Source organism: Sorex fumeus, unplaced genomic scaffold, assembly GCF_029834395.1.
Source record: "Sorex fumeus unplaced genomic scaffold, SorFum_2.1 ptg000003l, whole genome shotgun sequence".
NCBI lineage: Eukaryota > Metazoa > Chordata > Mammalia > Eulipotyphla > Soricidae > Sorex > Sorex fumeus.
Window position 1 is genome coordinate 53,413,023 of NW_026606060.1, and position 21,968 is coordinate 53,434,990.

The 21,968-nt window shown below is 50.7% G+C and overlaps 1 protein-coding gene across 2 annotated transcripts in view; it reads left to right on the forward strand.

Annotated features, from left to right (window-relative positions):
* RFX4 (regulatory factor X4) overlaps positions 1-21,968 on the forward strand; it is a 152,814-nt gene that overhangs the window by 24,937 nt on the left and 105,909 nt on the right. For both annotated transcript variants that reach the window (XM_056118722.1, XM_056118721.1), the window contains exons 2-3: positions 3,149-3,235; positions 18,561-18,621. In XM_056118722.1, the coding sequence (XP_055974697.1) occupies positions 3,149-3,235; positions 18,561-18,621 (148 nt within the window). The remainder of the gene's footprint in view (positions 1-3,148; positions 3,236-18,560; positions 18,622-21,968) is intronic.

The following is a 21,968-nucleotide window of genomic DNA, read 5'->3' on the forward strand; positions in this document are numbered from 1 at the left end:
CTTGCTGCTTCAAATCTCTATTTCCACATTCCTCCTTAGCACTATTCAAACCTATCCCACCAGTATTACTCTGTGCTTTCACTTAGACCACTGGGGACACACATTGTACTGTGCGTGCGGTAGGAACTTAAGGTTGCATTTCCAAAGCAGCAGTGCATTCCACAGCATCTGTATCTGCAGCACCAATGAGGCCAGGGGCAGAGAAAGCCACTGTCCAAAGAACACCAGTGACCAGTCCCTGCATTCATGAGTGGCAGGGTAGCATTTGCCTGGCTTCCTAAATCACCACAAAGGGCAGGAGCCAGCCGTTCTCATTCCTGGATCTCTCAGAGCTTTCGCTACCATAGCTGCTCTTCTTGTATGTAAAAAATGCTAAGTAAATGTTGCTGGAATTTTGTTGTTTCTTTTCTTTGCACCACACCCAGTGGTGCTTGGTGTTGCTCTTGGCTCAGTGCTTGGGGAGCCATGCAGTGCCAGGGAAGAAACTCAGACCCACTTTGTGCCAAGTATGCACTCCAGCCTGAATTTTGCTCTCTTCATAAGGGACCTTACCTTTAACTTTGATGGGTTGTGCTTTTTCATGCCTTTAAAAAGGGCTGGGGGAGGATCAGGACATTTTGTAGTCCAGTAGATATGTTCGTTTAGGTGCAGTGCATTCTTCGATGTCCTGTGTGTCAGTGATGAAGTGTTTATTTTTACTTTATTTTATTTTTATCGAATCACTGTGAGATACAGTTACAAAGCTTTCATGATTGAGTTTCAGTCATACAATGATTGAACACCCATGCACCAGTGCACATTTTCCACCACCAATGTCCCCAGTATCCCTCCCCCACCACGCCCCACCTCTATGGCAGGCACTTTCTTTCTTACTCTCTCTCTCCTTTGGGACATCATGATTTGTAATACAGATAATGAGAGGACATCATGTTTGGTCCATAGTCTACTTTCAGCACACATCTCCCATCCCAAGTGATCCCTCCAGCCATCACTGACTTAGAGGTGCCTTCTCTATCCCAACTTCCTTCTCCCCCAGCTCGTAAGGCAGGCTTCCAAACTGTGGAGCAATCCTCCTGTCTTCTGTCTCCTCTGTCCTTGGGTGTCACTCTCATGTTATGTTATGAAATGTTGATTGTGGCCGGACTACTGGAAGAACTTTGTTGCCGGCATTGGCGGAGGGTCAAAAGCAATGAAAGGGCAAATGGGTTCCTTTCTTAAATAATCTGAGCTCTAAAGCAAAGAACCTGCTATGTATAAAGGCCTGACAAAGAAATATACTAGGGAATTTGGCAAAAATGATCATATGTAACTAGGGTTCTAATACAAGTTCTAAAGCTATGTGACCTGGTGTCCATAATGTAATGTTGGTATTGTGTGCTATCGACTGTATAGGGAACATCAGAAAGTAATTCAGTTCATAGCAGGAGAAAGAAAAATGGTGATTATGCCCTGAGTTCAGATGCCGGCCCTGCCAAGTGACTTGGAAAAGTTACCTAATGTTTCTGAGCATCTTCTCACCTCTAAAGTGGACATATTCATGGCAACTAATTCATCCACTTGTAATGAGCTGTGGCATTACAGTGCAGATGATAGTGGTTTATAATATACATTTCTTTGCCTAAAGCCTGGTCTGCAAGAGCTCAGTTTGTGGTGGCTTTTATATTTAAGTCACACAATCTGCAGATAAATAACAGATGAGCATAGTACTTTATTAAAACCTTAATATACATGCCATTCCGCTCAGGTACTTGTCGGTATTTACAAGGCCTATACCCAGTTACATTTGAAGGTATCTGAACTGTCTCTTCAGGGGTCATAAGTAGAGACCTCTCATCACACAGAGCGTTCTCCTTTGTGTGGCACAAATTGCAGATGAGCCAGGGAGAAGACAAAGGGCAAGTTTACCTGTGTGAATAAGGTCTGTGGTGTGATGGCATATTTCATCGTGCATACATGCAATCTGAATTGCCAGAGCTTTATTTAGAATGCATTCACATGTCTAGAACAAGAGGAACAATGGTTCTGCCATTCTTGACCCTGCCCAGACCCATCCCAGGGACCAAGTAGCCCAGTGGTCATTGGTTCAGAAGACAGCCAGCAGAGTGAGGAGACGAGAAGGGTTTCCTCCCAGGGGAAACAGAAACAAGAGGGGTGCTTTGATAGATCAACAGAAATGTTTTCTCTCCCCACATCCCCTTATTTCCGCTTCCTGTAAGGGACACGGCCTTCCTCTCCGTAGGGCACAGTGAGTGGGGGAAGGGTTTCTGGGTGAGCCTTCTCTTTTTCTCATGGCATTACCGTGTAAACCGTAGTTTCTGGGTTCTTATGGATGGCAGCGTACCAGCCACTAGTCGCCTTCCGCATTAGGCTGTTACGCTCTTTTGTTCTTTCTAGCTCACAAGAGGTCATCAGCAACCTCTGTTAGGACAGGCCCCAGGGGCTGCCTTGCAGTAGCAGCTCTCCCCATGGCTCCTTCTCCCCGGCTCTCCTTTGGATTTTGTTGGAAGAAAGAGCTCCACGGCTAATTCACAAGTCTGTGAAAGGCCCCCCCAGTACCACTCAGTTGACCAAACTTGCTTTGAAAATGACCTGAGCACAGCAGTGCTTATTTGTCAAGAAAGAGAATCTTCAGTTGGTTCTGTTGGGCTGTTGAATATTTCAAAATTCATAAATTGGTGTTGTTGTTGTTGTTGGTGGTGGTGGATTTGCACCATACATTGTGTTGCAGGTGAAGGCTGGGTGGGCAGAGGGTGTCCGCTCCTACTGGTTCTGTGTTCAGGGATGACTCCCAGTGATGCTCAGGATCCCAAGCAATGGTGGGGACTAAACTGGGATCAACTGCGTGCAAGTCAAGCACCTTAACCCCTGCATTACTTCTCTGGCTCTGGAATGAATGAAATTTGACCAAGAACCATTCAAATGGGGCTCCCAGTGACCATCTTGCCTGCTGGATACTGAGCAGGGGGTCCTCAGCCCATGCACTGGGGGAAGCTCCATGCATTCTATCTCCTCCCCTGAGCAGAGCCCAGGTGACGCAGGGTGGCTGTGCTCTGAAATCTCTCGTGGAGAGTGCCCCTCCGCCCCTCCTACCTCCCCCCCTCCACCCGTAAGCAGTTCTGTGATTTTCTTTCTTTCTTTCTCTTTCTAGAGAGCTGGATTGAAAGATGTCTCAATGAAAGTGAAAACAAACGTTATTCCAGCCACACATCTCTGGGGAATGTTTCTAATGACGAAAGTAAGTGCTTGCTCCAGCCTTGTCCGAGGTCTCCTGGTGACCCATGTCTGGGTGAGCGGGACGGTGCTTCCGGGACCCAGTCTGAAAGGGGCAGTCGCCATGGGGGTCCTGGTGGCTAGAGACTCTCCATCCCTTGGGAGAGGGTCCCCACCTGCCTGGTAAGAGTTTGCAGCTGGGGTCCGCTGCCCTCAGGTCAGCGTGGAATAGGACCAGGGCCCAACTTGGCTGTTTCTGGATTCCTGTGGCCCGAGAGGGGTCCCCAGAGAGCCCGCAAAGGTGAAGGCCCAGGGGGGGAAATGTGGGATATGAGTGGGAAAGAGCCTTCTTGGGGTCACCGTGAGTGAATTTATTGTAGCCGTGCTGTGAGATGATGACTTAGAGCCACAAGTGTCCTTCCACGGGTGAGGCCAACTGGCTCCTGGCTTGTGGGCTGGGCAACTGGAGGCAGTGGCCCCATGTGAGCAGCCTGTCTCTCTCTGCCTTATGGCCTAATGCTGGGTCAGGGCATCTGGCAGCAAAACCAGGTGATATGGGACTTGTAGTGGCCCCTTAAACGCTACAAATGGGGGAGAGCTTGTTTAAAAATGTCCTTTCCAGGGACTGCAGTGATAGCACAGTGGGTAGGGTCTTTGTCTTGCATGTAGCCACCCCGGGTTCGATTCTCAACATCCCATATGGTCCCCCGAGCACCGCCAGGAGTAATTCCTGAGTTCAGAGTTAGGAGTAAGCCCTGAGCATCACTCGGTATGACCCAAAAAGTAAAAAAGTAATAATAATAATCATAATAGTAATAATCACTGTCACTGTCACTGTCCTCCCGTTGTTCATTGATTTGCTGGAGCAGGCCCAGTAACATTGTGAGACTTGTTGTTACTGTGTTTGGCATATCAAATATGTCATGAGTAGGTTGCCAGGCTTTACCGTGTGGGCGAGATACTCTTGGTAGCTTGCTGGGCTCTCCGAGAGGGGCGGAGGAATTGAAGGTGGAGGAATCGAACTCGGGTCAGCCAGGTCGGCTGCGTGCAAGGCAAATACCCTACCTGCTGTGCTATCGCTCCAACCCATTAATAATAATAATAATAATAATAATAATAATAATAATAGTGTCCTTTCCAGCCCCAGTGGGAAGCATCTTTCTCCTTTGTTGGGCAAAAGGCATCTCTTAGCTCCATTTTCTCAGAGCTCTGCAGACCCTCCCTCCACCCAACCCCCCTTGCCATATACCGCCCTTGGCTTCCTTCTATCATCACCATTTTACTCATTTGATAAGATTGAGATGCACTGACCGTGGAGTATGTGGGTCTTGAGTGAATTGTAGGATGCATTTTTTAAAACAACAGTGGTTGTTGGTGTTGGATCCCCGCCGGGGTGTGAAAAGCTTGTGCTCTGCCACTGAGCGACACCCCATCCTACCTATCGGTCACTTTTATACCGATAGTCCACCTGGAGTTCTTGTGTGAAGTGTGAGGGAGGAGTCAAAGCCCTTTCTATATATTTGATTTGATTGGGGTGGGGGTGGGGGTGGCAGGGCTCATTCCTAAAAAATCCCTGTCAACAGGGTGGGCAGTTCAACACTTGGGTCAGGCAGTGTGACACTGCTCAGGTCCAGTGGTGCTGGAGGCCACCAGGGTGACACCTGGAGGGGCTCAGGGGACCCTGTGTTACTGGGGATCAGACCTCGTCTCCTGAATGCCAGGCCTGTGCTCCAGCCTGCTGAACCCTCTCTCTCGCCCCTGATTTAATTTTTCACTGCCAGAGTAGACATTTCGGAGAAGAAGATCCTTCCCCCACTGCTCATGTATCATATCCTGTCCATGTGGAAGGGATCTGTTGTGGCCTCAGCTTGGAATCAGTGCTCTCCTTGTCTGCTTTGTTGGGCCAATATCAGTCTTTATTGCTGCATCTTTGCAGTGTCTGGGGCCAGAGGACCCCTTCTTCAAGACCATTTTGACTTGTTCTTAGTAAAGATTTTTGAATCGGCTTGCTTGTGTCACATAGCCTCCAGTCTACTAGGATTTTCATGGGGTTTCTGTTGAATTTGAAATAAATTTGCTAAGAGTTGACTTATTATCAGCCTCACATTTCTGTTTTTTTCTGCATTATTAAATTTAATTTATTAAATTAAAACAAGAATATATACTGCACTATAAGGAAAAACACTTTTGATATATCTGGTAATGAAAGAACAGGAGATATTTTAGGGAAGTTACAGGGTTTTTTTTTTCATTTGTCTTTTTTTTTTTTAATTTGATTTTTGTTAGTGAAACACCATGAGGTACGGTTGTAGACTTTCGTCCTTGGGTTTCATTCATCCAATGATCGAGTACCCATCCCTCAACCAATGCCCACTCTCCATCACCAATGATCCTAGTAACCCTCCCACCCCCCACCCCATCACCCACCCACCCCCACCTCTGTGGCAGGGCATTTCCTTTTGCTCTTTCTTTCCTTTAGGGTGTTGTGGCTGAGCCTCACATTTCTAATCTACAACTGTGGCTCTGGTGCTTTGTGTCTTAATTAGCCTCAATGTCCTCTCGAGCATATTGTAGATTTCAACATAGAGGTTTTGTATACTTGTCATGAGATGTATTCCTGATTTTTTTTTCAGTGCAATTTAAATGTAATTGGGCTTTCTGTGTTAATTGAAGTAGAATTATTATTTTTTTCTATGAAAATATAGTTGGCTTTTTTGAGGGGCTCTAAGTGGTGCTTAGAGAGCATGAGGCCAAATCTGGTGATCCTTGAGCAGTAGGGCCCACGATTCAGTGGAGGGACCCAAGGATGCCATGTGTCCCCTGTAGTGCAGGGGACCACCAGGGCCACACCAGCGATGTTCAGGGATCTGATGAGGCTGAGGACGGAACCAGAGTTGATCCACATGTGGGGTATATGTTCTGACCACTGGACAGTATCCATGGCCCCAGTTTTTAGCAGTTCTGTTAGTCAAATAATTCTTACTTATTGTGAGCCCGCCTTTTCTTTTTCTACTTATTTTCCTTCCTTCTTTCCTTCCTTCCTTCCTTCCTTCCTTCCTTCCTTCCTTCCTTCCTTCCTTCCTTCCTTCCTTTTCTTTCTTTTCTTTCTTCCCTCCTTCCTCCCTCCCTCCCTCTCTCCCTTCCCTTCTTTCCCCCTCCCTCCCTCCCTCCCTTCCTTCCTTCCCTCTCTTTCTCCCTCTCTCCTTCCTTCCTTCCTTCCTTCCTTCCTTCCTTCCTTCCTTCCTTCCTTCCTTTTCTTTCTTTCTTCTTTTCTTTCTTCCCTCCCTCCTCCCTCCTTCCCTCCCTTCCTTTCCCTTCTCTCCCTCCCTCCCTCCCTCCCTCCCTCCCTCCCTCCCTCCCTTCCTTCCTTCCCTCTCTCTCTCCCCCTTCCTTCCTTCCTTCCTTCCTTCCTTCCTTCCTTCCTTCCTTCCTTCCTTCCACAATTTTCTATCAACATCATCATATCTAAGAACAACAATAGCTTGCAATCACCTCTTGTTGTTGAATCTTAGTGCACACTGCCTGGGACCCAGTGCAGGACTGACTTGAAGTGACAGACAGTAATAGCCTTGATATGCTAAGGGGACAAAGCAAGGCTCAACACTTCACCCTTAGGGATCATGTTTTTTGTGGAGTATTTACAGCTACCTGCAAATCATGATCAAATTTCTGGTTTGTCAAGAGAATTTTCTTAAAGGGGTGTTGGACTCTATAGAACATTTTCTCTGCATCTCTTGAGATGCTCATGTTTTTCACCTTTATTCTATGAATGTTGTGAATTTATGGCGATTGGTTTTGTATATTAAGGCTTTCTTGTAATCCCTGAAACAAATTATACTCAGTCAGAAGTATTATCTTTATATATATTATATATCATATATATATTTCTAAATAGAATCATCAACTTTGGAGGTTTTGGCATCAGTGCCCATTTTGGCATCATTGTTTATGAGATTTATTGACCTCTGATTTTTCCTTTCTTATAATATCCTTGTCCAATTTTTGTCAGGATTATAGACCTCATAAAAAGAGCTAAAAAGTTTTCTCTTTTTTATTTTGAAGAGTTTGTGTAAGATGGGCCACTATTTATTAAATATTAGGAAAAATTCAGTACTGAAGTCCTCTGGATTGGAGTTTACTTTCAGTTTTTAAAGTAGCAATGGGATTATTCTCATTTTCCTTTTTCTGATTTTTTTTGTCATTTTATTTTCTTTTAGAAAATTGTTATTTTCAAATTCTAGTCTACTTGTCATTGTTTAAGCTTTCCCTTTGCTAATTTTTATCTCTTTTTACATATCCCTTTTCTTCTGGATATTGGGAGTTTGTGCTTTTTTTTTTTTGGTTTTTCTTAAACACTCTTGCCAGAGCTTATTATCAATTTTAGTATTTTCTAGGGTCCAACTTTTTAAAATTGTTTTTCCCAGTTTGAGACTTTTTCATTTATTTCTGCTGCGTTTTCTTCTTCCACCTGGGTGTTTCTTTATCTGTCTTTAAAGAGATAATTAGACCCATTGGCATTCAGCCTCTTCTAAGACAGGCATTTAACATGATATATTGTTCTCAAATTTATTGCTTTTATTGTTCTGTTTTTATAGCTTTAATGAGATTTTTTTAGTACTGGGTTCAAACCCCAGGGCCCTAGTGTCACACGTGCCTGCCACTGAGATACAGACTATTTCTAATTCGTTAATACTTATTCTTTCCAAGATTCTTCAATCAGCATGTACATACATGACTTATCTTGACCATCTTCATGATAGCCCAAAGAAAATCCTTTAATACTTCTGCAAGTACAGCACAGATCATGTGACATGTCTTTACTTCACCCATATTTTTGAAGGGCAGTTGTTCTCGACATTGCACTCGAATCAGCATTTCTTTTCAACTTTCTAAAGTGCTCGATTCATTGTAGTTTGACTTCCAGCATTCTGTTGAAAAATTGGTCCTTCAGCTTGTTTTTACTTCTTGGAAGGTATTGTCTCTGGCTACCCTTAAAGTGGCTTTCTTTTATTGTAAGTCTTCAGCAATTTGCTGGTGTTTGTCCGTAAATGCAGTTTTCTGATATTTGTTGTTCATGAGCGTTCACTGAGCTTCTTGAACCTGTGGGTTGTTGTTCAACAAATTTGTAAAAGTCTTGGCCATTGTCTCTTCAAATAATTTTTCCTATTTTCCAGCCCTCGGCTCCTAATTTAGAAATTAATTAGGAAAAGTAGATGAAAAGTGGGTCTAATCTACTGTGAGGCATCCACGTGATCTTAATTTCATCTATTATATTTTCCTCTATGATAGATGTTCATTTAATTCTTTTTTTCCTTTCCTCTCTTCCTCTTCTTTTTTTGTTGTGATGTCATTAATCAAACTCACTTGTTTTTTAAAAAGTCTTCCTTGAGAATCTCGGTCTTAGAGATTCTTTTTCATCACCGTGTCTATTTTTGAGCATGCTTTCCTCTGTCTCCTTACCCGTGTTAACTAAGGAGGTAGTTGTTTTTAAAGTCCTTGCATGACAGCTCCGAGAGCTTAGCCGTTTCTGTTTCTGTGAGAAATCTTGTGTGTGCTGGGGCCCTTGCTGCCAACCGGGAGCCTGGACAGGAGTGGGTGACGCGGACGAAACTCGCCGAGTTCCCACTGCCAACTGGCACCAGTGCTGTTTTTACCGCAGGAGGTGCCGATAGGTGGGTTTCTGTTCCCCAGCCCCAAGGAGCAAGGCCGAGACTGCACAGCTCTCCCTGGTCCCTACCATCAGGGTGGGCACCCGGCAGAAGCTGGCCCAGTGTTCCGTGAGGAAGGGGAGAACAGGGGTGGAAATGTAAAGTGTTTCAGCCCGGCCTAACCAGAGCCACGAATAACTGCAACCCCTGGGAGTGAGGTGTGTTTTGCTGTCCAACTCGCCGAGAGTCTTGCATCCATATGTTGTGGGGCTGGTCCAGTGTCAGGCCAAGTACACGGAGTCTCAGGTGACCCCGTCGGAACGATACGGCATGGGGTAGTGGCACCGCCAGCTTGCGAGGAATGCAGGGTCCTGGCCCCTGCTTCAGGGCCTCAGGCTCATGCTGTGACTCAGCAAGGCCTTTGGGTGCCGGGGTGGCCTGCTAAGGGGGGGCGGGGCTGCGGCAAGAGAACTGCGGGTCAGGGAGGCTAGAGGAGGAGACGGCAGCTCTGGACCTTCAAGGGTCAATGGTAGGGGGAAAGGGCGGAGTGACAGAAAGCCACAGGCAGGTTTCCTGCTTGCGGAGTGTTCTAGATCATTCTAAGGAGAAAGAAAGAGAGAAAGAGAGAGAGACAGAGAGAGACAGAGAGACAGAGACAGAGAGAGACAGAGTGAGACAGAGAGAGAGAGAATGAGAGATGACCAGAACTAGGGCTGAAAGGCCATTGGGACTGTGTTGTTGGTGGGTTTGAGATTCCTGATTTCTAGCTCAGGTCCCAGGGAAGGAGGCGGTACTGCCCCCCACACAGCTGGAGAGGTGTGTCTGTGTGTCTGTGTGTCTGGTTATCTGTGTGTGGAGCAGTCAGTGGTGGGTCAGAGCACAGGGCACGGCAGGGGCACCCCGCCTCTGGTATTGGTGACAGGACTGGGGCGGAGTGAGCAGGATGGAGAGAACCTGGGAGACCAGGGAGAAAGTAGAGTCACCCAGCAGGGACCCCGGCAGGACCCCTCAGATTTCCTGTTGCCATCCCTGGGAACTCTGTGTGTGTCTGGTACATGTTGCTAGGCGTGTATTGGTGTGTTGGTGTGTTGGTGTCTGTGCGTGTTTCTGTGCGTGCGTTGCTGAGTTTGTGTGCTGGTTGTATATGTGTCTGTGTGTCTGTGTGTGTGATGTGTGTTGCTGGGTGTGTGTTTCTCCCTGTCTCTGTGTGCTCGGTGTGTCTCTGTGGGTATATATGTATGATGCATGTTGTTGTGTGTGTGTCTTTGTGCTATGTGTTGCTGTGTGTATGTCTTTGTGTGTGCTATGTGTTGCTGTGTGTGTGTGTGCTGGATACATGCCTGTATGTGTCTGTGGTGTGGTGTGTGTTGCTGGGTATGTCTGTTTCTGTGTGTGATGTGTATTGCTGAGTGGGTGTGTATTGAGTGTGTTTTGTGTGTTTGTGTCTGTTTGTGTTTCTGAGGTATGTGTGCTATGTGTGTGTTTGTCTGTGATATGTGCGTTATTGGGTGCGTGCCTGTGTGTCTATGTCTGTGTATGTCTGTGTATGTGTGTGTGTGTGTGTGTGTGTGTGTGTGTGTGTGTTGCTGGGTAGGGGAGCTGCATTTTCTCCCTGCCGAGACATCCACCCAGCCCTTCCTTACTGACCTGGTGAGCACGAGGGCGCTGTGGCATGGTGACTTAGAATTGGGGTCCCAGCTCAGTGACTCATCATTATCTTATTAAATATCATTCCATCTGTGGGCCCTGCTATGCCCCCCCCCAACTCTCTCTCTGTTTCTTATACTGCTTGGGTCATTAAAGATCTCTCATAGGGGTCCAGGAGACAAGGAAGCAGTTAAACACTCCTCAACATGTGATGCTCAGTCCCCCCATCGCCCCCCGCCCCCAAAGAAAGGCCTCCAGCTGGCAGGGGCCTGAGCTTGCCCTGTTGAGGGGCGCCCTCCAGGGACCCCAGGAAGCTGTGCTCAGGGGTGGAGGTGGGCATGAAAGCCTGGGGGGACCTCAGCGGGTAGCTGCAGCAGCCTCTACCCTGGCTGGGAAGCAAGCTGTGGTCTGCTAATGGCCCAGCACCCCCCCGCCCCCCCAGAGTCTCCTGGCCTTCCCCCCTCCCTCCTCTTCCCCCCTCCCCCCCCACCCCCGAGTCTCTGCCCAGCTTCTTTGGAATCTTCCAGCACCTCTGCATTCCACACAGAGGAAAGGGTCTGTGTGGGTTGGGCTGACCCTCAGCACTTGCTCTCACCAAACCAGTGAAATGTTCCCTCGGGCGTTTCTTGTGTGTCCCGGGAACCCTGACACTCGCCATGGGGCGGGAACCTTCCTTCAAATGCTTCCCGTGCAGCAAGGCAGGAGCTTGTCGTTTGTGCGTGCTCGAGTGTCTCCCCTCCTTCCCTTCCCCTTGCCGTGTTGCTTCACAGGCCCAGTGTGGACCCGAGGGTCCCCGTCTGTGCTTGTCTGTGGTGCTTGTACACACTCGCTGTGTGGGAGATCACACACTTTCTTGTTGCTTCCCAGATTCTAGTTAGCGTGTATGTGTGTGTGCGTGGGGGGGGGGGAGGGGGAAGTGCCAGAGATCAAACTTGGGGCCTCAGGTCTGCCAGGCAGGTGCTCTGCCCTGGAGGTATCCCAAAATTAAGATGGAACAGGTCATGAATGGAATAGGTTGGATGGTCACAGTGCCTTAAAATGACAGCAATGTTGTCCCCCTCTCCCCCAATCCTGCCTTCCCATCTCGGCTTCCTATGGGAAATAAAGTAATAGTAAAGTAAAGGCCCTCCCATTGTTCGTCGATTTGCTCGAGTGGGCCCAGTAACGTCTCCATTGGAGACTTTGTTGTTACTGTGTTTGGCATATCGAATACGTCACGGGGAGCTTGCCAGGCTCTGCCGTGCGGGCGAGATACTCTCGGTAGCTTGCTGGGCTCTCTGAGAGGGGCAGAGGAATCGAACTTGGGTCGGCCATGTTGGCTGCGTGCAAGGCAAACGCCCTACCGCTGTGCTATTGCTCTAGCCCATATTTAAAACATGGGAAATAAGCACTTTTTATAAATTTATTATTATTTTTTTATTTTTGGGTCACATCCGGCAATGCTCAGAGGTTACTCCTGGCTCATGCACTCAGGAATTACTCCTGGCGATGCTCAGGGGACTATATGGGATGCTGGGAATCGAACCCGGGTCGGCCACGTGCAAGGCAAACGTCCTACCCTCTGTGCTATCACTTCAGCCCCATGCACTTTTGATATTTTGCTTGGTTTGTCATCTGTCCTCCCAGCATTCCTGTATGCAAATGTAAATTCTGGTGCATCACTCTGGCGGGTTTCATACTCAAGAGGAGCATCTTGCAGGCGTCCTGCTGTGGCTCGCTCTGTTCCCGCGAGGCTTAACCCTGGAGGGGCGCCTTCAGCAAGGACTTCGAGCATCCCCTTGCTCCCTCGTGGCTTCGAGTCCTTTCCCACAGTCATGTCGCCTCCCATGCTGAGCCTGCGTCCAGCTCTCCTGAGCCGGCTGAGCCGGGGGCCGTTTCCCAGCTTTGCTACCATGGAGGCAGCTGCAATGACTGACCCGTATGCAGGCATGTCCTGGGTGCGGGGGGCAGTGGGGTCCACTCCCTGGTGTGGGGCAAGTGGGTAGGATGTCACTATCTGCTAAGCCATCTTGCACCTGGGCAGGCTGCCATTGACACCCCCAGCCTCGTCAGGGAGAGGCACCTGTCCCCCGCCACCGCAGTGGGTGGAGTTGGTGCCAGTCTGTTGAGAAGTGGGCTTCCAGTGTGGTGCTCACATTGGTTAATGGAAACCAACCACCTTTCTGCTTTTTAAAAATGCTGTGCCTGTGCTCTCAGCTGTCTGTGTTATGCTGTGCCCATGTCCTCTGGGTCCCCAATCTCTTCCTCTTTTTTTTTTTATGCTCTTCTGTCACCTGGCCCAGAGGTATGTGGCATGACAGCAGTTTTCATGGTCTTACAGGGCTTGGTTTCTGATTGGTTGGTTGGTTTCTAGCACAGAAGCATTGGATTAGGGAGCGGAGTATGGGGGAGGGTCTCCCACAGTGCTCAGGAACTTAGGGCCACACTCCTGCAGTGACAGCTGATCCCGAGAGAGAGAGAGAGAGAGAGAGAGAGAGAGAGAGACAGAAGGCTTGAACTCTGTGTGCGTGTGTGGTACGTGTGTACGTGCATGTGTGTGTGCGTGTGTGTTCATGTGTGCATGTGTGTGCACATATGTGCGTGCATGTGTGTGTGCGTGTGTGCATGTGTGTGCATGTGTGTATATGTGTATATGTGTGTGTGGGTGTGTATGTGTGTTTGTGCGTGTGTGTATGTGTGTGTGCGCGCGGGTGTGTGTATGTGTGTTTGTGTGTGTGTGGTGTGTGCGTGCGTGTTTGCGCGTGGCTTTTCTGATGGAATCAAGTGTATCAGCATTTCCTTTGCAGGCTCTCGGGTTGCCTGTCAGAGTGGGAAGGGCCCTTCCTCCTCCAGGGTTCTGAAGGAATTCACCCAGCGGGGTGAGAAGGGCAGGTGTCCCCCCCACCCCCATGCCAGGCAGCGCTGCCAACATCACAGTTTTGCTTGGGACTCAGCCCTGTTCCCACGGGGAGGAGGCTTTGCTGCCCGCGGCTGGAGGCCCCGGGGCTCGGGCACCCCGAAAATTGGCTGGTGAGGTCGCTGCTGCCAGCAAGGAGGCAGAAGCAGGGGAATGCGGCCACTTGGCAGCCCTCTCGTGTCCCCGACGGGGGAGGTCCGGCCAGGTGCAGCCAGAGTCTTCGAATGAAAGGAAATAGAATTAGAACTTGGAAGCGAAACTCGAGATTCACATCAACTTGAACCTTTCCTGGGATTTGTGAGAAGTAATTACTTTAGAAACTTTCTCCCGGGAGGGCGAAAGGGCCCAGGCAGCTGACCCCAGACAGGGAAGGTTCTAGAACGGGGTTCCCAGATACGGGGAGAGGCCAGAGGAGAGATTGGCAGGGGATGGGTTCCCTTAAACGACAGCTTCTTCTGGCCAGCCCTGCAGGTTTGGTGGTTGGGGCTCAGAGGTGGCTTTTGACAACAGCTAGACAGAGCCCCTCCCTGGGCTCCACCGGTCACTGTGACCATTTTCCCTCTTCCCCTGATGGAGCCACACACTGATTAGGCTCCATCCTGGTACAAATCCAGCTGTGCTCTGATGGATGTGACGCGCCCCCTTCCCGCCCCACCCCCATCATCTCAGCAGCCATGGATATAAAACACACTCACGGGCAGGATTAGTATTTTATTCTATTTTATTTTATTGGGCTGGAGCGATAGCACAGCGGTAGGGCATTTGCCTTGCACGCAGTCGGCCTGGCTGAGCTGGGTTCGATTCCTCCGCCCCTGGCAAGCTACTGAGAGTATCTCGCCCTCACGGCAAAGCCTGGCAAGCTACCTATAAAGTATTCAATATGCCAAACACAGTAACGAGTCTCACAATGGAGACATTACTGGGCCCGCTCGAGCAAATTGATGAACAACGGGAGGACAGTGACAGTGATATTTTATTGGGGGTGATGGAGGGGTGGGGAAGTATATGGGAATGCATGCCACAGTGCTCAGGGCTTACTCCTGGCTCTGTGCTCAGCGACCGCCCCTGGTGGTGCTGGGGGATGAGGGTGGGGACCGGAGGAGCTGGGGACTGAACCTGGGGCCAACCAGACACTGGGCAGCATGCTGTGTCTTTCAGCCAGCTGCGTGGTGCACCAAGTTGGGTGGGCCGGCTCGGCGTGTCCTTTGCTCCCGGGACCGCCGTGCCCCCTAGAGTGGGCAGGTGATGAGACCCGCAGTGAGTTTGGTCTCTGCCTACCAAGCTCATGGACTTCCGGGTTGGCGAGTGGGCAGTGCCCCCTTCTTGTACCACGGCTGTGCTTTCCACCCCACCCCGGTGTGGTGCATTCAGAGGTATGACTTGTCCCAGGTGTGGCACTGCAGAAGCCGAGTGGGCAGGACAGGGTCCCAGGGGTGCAGGGTGCCTCTGTCCACCCTCACCGCCCGTGCCTGGTCCCCTGAGCACCCCCTCTTTTGCAGACAAGGAAAACTACGGCCCCACAGGTTGTTGAGGGTGGGCACTGAGGGCTTGAGCCTGGACCCGTCACACACCCCTCCTCCCTAAGTGTCTGTTGGGGACACAGAAATACTCAGCCCTAGAACTTGGTTTGTGAATGGCTTTGGGGTGCTGGGGGCGGGGTATGAGGAAGCATCCCTGCCAAGTGGAGCAGAGCAGAGTGGCATGAAGAGCAGCCTCCGGGGGCCTCTCTGGAGAGGGGTGGAAACCAGCTGCTGTTCCTGGCTCTGGTCCACACTTGGGCAGGTGGGCCTTGAGGCCGGACGACCGGGCATGAGCCGTGAGTGCTCGGGGATCGGCCTTACGCCACCTGCGAAGGCCTTTGTGCCTGTTCCAGTGAAAAGGAGCAGTGGGCTCGAGAGACAGTACAGCGGGGAGGGCACTTGCTGTGCTTGCAGTCAACCCCGGTTCCATCCCCAACACTCCACAGGGTCCCCAGAACCCCACCAGGAGGGATCCCTGAGCGCAGAGCCAGGAGTCATCCCTGAGCACCGTCGGGTGTGGCCCCAAAAATAAGGCATGAAAAAGCAAAGCAAAGCTCTGGAGCGGGACTGAGACTCAGTCTCGGGCTGCTGTCTCTGCTGTCTCTGTCTCCCCCTGACCCTCCTGTCGTGTCACCCCACTGGCCCCCACTTCCCCTTCAAGGCTGGGTTTGGGCTTGCTCCCCACCATGGCTATGCCCTGGCCCCCAGCAGCCCCCCGCCCGGCTCTTACTCCACACTCACGTCCACCCTGCTGGCCGCTGCTCTCCGCTCCAGTCAGGCCGCAGAGACACGGTGGTTCCCTCCCACCCTGCCTGCCTGGCACTGGGCAGGCTAGAGGAGACATTGGTGACATTTGATGAATGAATGAGTGTGTAACCAGCATGTGGGGAGAGTGAGGCCAGGGCACAGCGGGGAGGAAGGGGACACATTGCCCTCCCCCCAACTTAGGGCATTCAGGTGCTGTGTGACGGCTCTGCTGCTCTGAGGGGAGAGGGGCCTGCCAAGGTGGGCACCTGTTTTAATGACCGAGCAGAAGGTGTCTGTTGACTGACCGGCACGCTGCCCTCATTCTGATACCACTGCCCACCACTGTCCACTGCTCGCGAGTCCAGCCCACACGTTGTCTGCCTCCTAGCGTGGCCCTTGCCTGTAATGCCCGCGGTCAGAGGCGGCACGGCTGGCCGGTCAGCGTGGGGCAGGAACAGAGCCGGTAGAGGGGGAAGCGAGGAGCCGACCATGGACGTGCTTGGCTGGCAAAGGCTGCTCCTGCATATGTCAGCCCAGATGTGGACAGAGAGGAGAGTCCTGGTGGTGGAGGGCCCTGGGTGTGGGCGAGTCCAGTGACAGACTCTGGCTTGCACTCCGAGTTGGGCAGAGTTGGGACCCCAGGCCAGGCCAGCCTGCCCTCAGAGTCAGTTTGCTTCCACTGGCGGATGTTGGGAAGGATCGCAGCTCAGGGTGGAGGGGATCCAACCCAGGTGTCAGTAGGACAGGAGACACTGCAGTGAGGCCCGAACCCCCAGCCCAGTGGACCTTGGGAGTGTTGCCCCTCCCCGAGGCTCCCTCCTTTGCACAACCCCAGCTGCAGTGAAGAAGAGTAAAACACCAACGTTTAGTTGGCTTAGTCATGACCAGTAAGTCTTAGAACTGGCTCTAGGGAGCGATAGCACAGTGGGTAGGGTGTTTGCCTTGCACACGGCGGGCCCAGGTTCAATTCCCAGCATCTCATATGGTCCAGGAGCACCGCCAGGAGTAATTCCTTAGTGCATGAGCCAGGAGTAACCCCAGTGCATTGCTGGTTGTGACCCAAAAAGCAAAAAAAAAAAACCAAAAAACAAAAAAAACCTGGCTCTAGAAGAGAAGGTCTAGGACACATCAAGTCCAGAGGGATGTGCTGAAATTTGAAGAAGCAACAGGGTGAGGGGCAGAGCAGGGCAGAGCGGGGTGGTGTCAGTCCTATTGGAAACAAGTTTTACGGGTGCCAGCAGAGCAAAGGGGAGATATATTGAGGTGGGTTAGATATTTTGTTTATGTACTTTTCCTTGTTTAAAAAAATGTAGATCAGGTCAGAGAGGTAGTACAGTGGATGGGGTGCTTGCCTTACATTCAGCCGGCCCATATTGAATCCCCAGCACCCCATATGGTCCTCTGAGCCCCACCAGGAGTGATCCCTGAGCACAGAGCCAGGAGAAAGCCCTGATCACCACCAGTGTGACCAGAAAAAAAATCTAAATAAGTGAAAGAATAGCACTTTGTTATTCATGCCTGCCATTGTTCATCAATTTGCTCGAGTGGGCACCAGTAACATCTCCACTTTGAGACTTGTTACTGTGTTTGGCATATCAAATATGTCACGGGGAGCTTGCCAGGCTTTGCTGTGCGGGTGGAATACTCTCAGTAGCTTGCCGGGCTCTCCGAGAGGGGCAGAGGAATTGAACCTGCGTCGGCTGTGTGCAAGGCAAATGCCCTACCTGCTATGCTATTGCTCCAGCCCAAGTAAAAGAATAAAAAATTAAAAGGAAATTATATTTTATAACAAAACCTTTTTTATTTTGAAGTCAGTGGCCCCCCAAAGAATAACTTATGTGAGGCAGAGAGAAGAGAGGTGACCACTTTCACCTGGTCCACCTCTGCCACCTCGGGACTGGCTGGAAAGGCTCGGACTGATGAAGTTCGTAATGGACTCCTATGTGGCACAGGCCAGAGTCCTGCCAGCCCCACTAGGTAGCTGTCAAGCCCCACCTGACGCCCACTTGTTCTGCCTGGTACTGGACTTAATCCCCACCAGCCAATTTCTCGGGGAGCCATGGACTCAGGCTGGAGCCAGGAACTGCTCTTTGCAAGAAAAGGAAAACCAGGCTTAGGCCTTATCCAGGGCTTTGGGGTTCTTGTCTTTCTCACAGAAAAGAATTTCAGGAGTGGATGCCCAGAGAAGTGCAAAACAGATTTATTTGGAGGCTTTGAGGAGGGAGGGAGGGGAGAGAGAGAGAGAGAGAGAGAGAGAGAGAGAGAGAGAGAGAGAGAGAGAGAGAGAGAGGCGAGTAAGTAATGCGCTTGAGAGAGAATGGGACTTCTCCAAAGGTGGGGAGAGGCCCAGTACTCATCTCAAGATGGGAGATGCAGGTGGCATGTGTGCTCAGGTACCACACGTTCTTGGCCATGAGAACACCAGCAGCACATGGGCTCAGGCAGCGTATGCACATGCTTCCTTGGTTCAGGTTGACTTTTTTTTTTTTTTTAGGATTTTTACAAGCTGCCCCATGAGGGGCTTTCTAGCTAGATAAGAGTCCGGTTGCTAGGGTGGTTGCCACGGGGGTAGAGTTGAGATGGTCTTTTTGAACCCTCTTTTCTTCACCTTTGTTCCTGTCGGAGCTTCTCTTGGAGCATGGGTCCAGCCTTCTCAGGTCTGGGCTAGCTCCAGGTAAAGTCTTACCAGGCCTTAGTTCCTGAGCTCTCAGGGTGGGTCCTGCGAGGGCTAGGTCCCCCTCCTTATGAAAGCTCATTCCGTCTCCCTGTTTTCACAGCCCCGCTGTTGTGGAGGGGTGGGAGAACAAGGTGTTTTAAAATGGGGGGGGGGAGCTGGGAGGCCTCTTTTTGTTTCTCCCCTCTAAGTCGGCGTCTTTTTCTTGCCTTTAACAGATGAGGAAAAAGAAAATAATAGAGCATCCAAGCCCCACTCCACGCCAGCGACTCTGCAATGGTAAGTTTCACTCCCAGCTCATACTGGGCGGGGCGGGGGTGGGGGGGACACACTCCTGTGTCTCTCCCAACTGCAGGGGCTGCTGTTCTATGGAGAGTTTGACACCATGTTTAATTTGCAGCAGTGTGATACATGCTCAACGTAGATGCAATCTGGAGTTTTCTTTCCTTTCATCAAAACCCTGGGGCAAGGGCCGGACTCTCCATGGATGTACCAGTACACTGAAATGGGCTCGCTTTGGATAACCAGTGGTATTGCCGCAAGTGATAGAAAGCGCAGATCTGATTTCATACGTTGGAGCGATGACTATAAGTCTTTCTTTTTTCTTTTTTCATAATTTTATTTATTTATTTATTTTTCTTCTTATATTTATTTATTGAATCACTGAGGGAAAAGTTACAAAGCTTTCAGGTTTAAGTCTCGGTCATACGATGATCAAACACCTTTCCCTTCACCAGTACTCATTTTTCACCACCAAGAACCCCAATATACGCCCCCCTCCCACCCCTCCCAATGCCTGTGAGGCAGATGATTTCCACTTAACTCTTCTCTACATTGATTACATTCATTATTTCGTCTGTCAGCAGCTGTAGCATGAACAGAAACGATATCCTTGGGGCGGATGGAAGGGCAGGGAAACTTCTCTTAATATTTACAGGCCTCTCTGAGCTGTCATGGGCTGGAACTATAGCACAGCGGGTAGGGCATTTGCCTTGCATGTGGCCAACCCGGCCGACCCAGATTTGATTCCTCCAGCCCCTCTCGGAGAGCCCAGCAAGCTACTGAGAGTATCTCACTCGCATGGCAAAGCCTGGCAAGCTCCCCATGACGTATTCGATATGCCAGACACAGTAACAAGAAGTCTCACAATGGAGAAGTTACTGGGCCCGCTCGAGCAAATCAGTGAACAGCGGGAGGACAGTGCTACAGTGCTGAGCTGTCATACTCTGAGTGACTGCATGTATATTTGCTTTTTTTTTTTTCCCCAAGTGAGTCCTCCCTCTGGGAGCTTTATTTCACTTCCCAGTTACATCGCAGCTTTGACACTCGGGCTCTCGGTGCCGTGACTCCAGCCCTCAGATCTTGTCAATGAAGGGCGGCCGTGAGATCGCCCGCAGTGAAGCTCAGCAAGCACAGCGGGAAGAGAGGAGCCGGCAGGGAAAGAAACTAAGGCACTGTACTCCAGCCGGCCTCCATGCCCAGCACCCAGGGGGAGCCCTGCCCTGCCCTTTGACACTGTTCCTCTGAAGTAGGCCAAGCCTTCTGCCGAAAACACCCAGCCACCCAGGGGCGAGAGGTGGCTTAGGCGCTTAACGTGCAGAGCCCCAGCAGTGGCGCAAAGGAGGAGAAAAATGGGGCAGGATGGAGGGAGAGGGGATCTGAAGAGGAAGTACCCGGGCTTTGCTGGGCAGATACCAAGAGTCGCTGGTCTAATCCATCCCAGGGGCAAAGGACGCTTTCAGGAAGTAACTGGATCCTCGGGAATGGGAGTGCCAGCCCTCACTAAGCTCCCTGGCCACCAGAGTCGCTCAGGATGTTTTGGGGCGCTCCCTTCCCAGCCTTCTGGCCAGTTTCCATCACTTAGTCCCCTCCCGTCTATTCTCATGGCATTTGCTGCTCTTTACTTTATTGAAAATTTGACTCTGCTCCCCTTGTCAAATTTCCCCCATGCCCTGCCTCCCCCACCACCATCACCCTGCCTCCAAATCCCGCCTGCGTATCAAAATTCCTGTTGCTCTCATACTTTGAAGGAGGTGGCAAGGACCTGTGGGGGTGAAGGGGACCGGACAGGGACATACACTTTAATAACTGAGCAGGTCGGTTTTTCTCAGGAGGAAAACTTTGAAAGAGGCTAAAAGAAAGCCCTCTTTTTCTGTGTCCATTTCTCTGGGGTTCGTGACTCGGGTCACAAAAGGACCGTGGCTGGAGCAGTCTCTTCAGCATCTGCCACGCCTTTGGCCCCAGCTCTGCTGTTTGGGTGTGACTCAGGACAAGGTCCCTGAGCTCTCTCCGCGTTAGTCTGTTCACCTCTGTGCTGGTTGGGACTCCTAAGGCGCCTGGACGGCCCCAGGTGTAGTGTGGGCACCCAGTCAGTCCTAGAGGCCACCACTCGGTGCGGGGCTTCCTCCTGGCCAGTGCACACAGCGTTTTCCTCCTCCCCTGTCTGTCCGAGGCAGCCACTTTTCTACCAAAGGCCACGTAGATTATCCGGGAAAACATTTTCATCTTCCAATCGTGGGTTGTGGCGGGGGATTTTGCACAGCTATGCCGCTATTTCCACCTCTTCTGTATGTTGCTGTTCAAGGTCAACGCAGATCTGAGAACTGGCCCATTTTGGTTCATCAAAAGTCACCAGATTGGGGCTGGAGTGACAGTACACTAGGTAGGGTGTTTGCCTTGCACACTGCTGCCCCAGGTTTGATCACCGGCATCCCATATGGTCCCCCAGTACCACCAGGAGTAATTCCTGAGTGCAGAGCCAGGAGTAATGCCTGTGCATCCCCAGGTGTGACCCAAATGCAAAAAAAATAACAAAAAAAAAAAACAGTCACCAGGTTGTTCGGACATCAAGTTGTCCTTCCATTTCATTCATATTTTTGCCTGGAGGTAGAGGAGAGAGGCGTCTGGGGTCACCCAGAGGTGCTTGAGGCTTCTCTGGGATCAGGGCCTGGGCAATCAGTCCTGGTGGTACCCGGCGATGTGCAGTGGTGAGCCCGGGCTCAGCCAAGGAGCCATCTCCCTGTCTCTGAGGCTCCACGGGGCACAGAATTTCCACTGGTTACTCAGGAAGCGGGAGCTGAGCGGCCAGTCTTTGCTGGATTCAGAAAATGCAGCAGTGGACTAGAGCCCGGTGTGGGTGGCAAGGAAGGGTAATTGTTTGTCAAATGGTCACATTCATGAGATGCAGGTGGGACTCCACCCATGTGACAGGCGACACGACACGTGGCCTATCCTATGCGTCCAGCATTTATCACACTGGGCTCGACCATTGGCCCCAGTCATAAGCTGCTGTCTCTGTTGCCTGGTGGAAGCGGTGGCCTGGAAGGTGATGTTTTTGCTGATAAGGTGACAGTGTCAGAATTGGGGGCCCAGAGAGCAACTTCACCCAAGGCAGACTGAGCAGAGAGGGGGCATCTGGGTGGTTTATAGGGCATCCTCCTAGGCGTGAGGGGTGCTGGAACCAGCAGAGTGTGTGAGGGGCTGCCAGGAGGCTTCCCACAGGCTTCTGCTCCCTGGGGGGAGTTCTGGTCCCTCCAATTGGCCCTTTCTAGACGGCTGGGATGGAGGAACAGGTCCCCTCAATATTTCCATCCCTTTACCTTGCCTGAGGAGACTGTTCCTCTCAT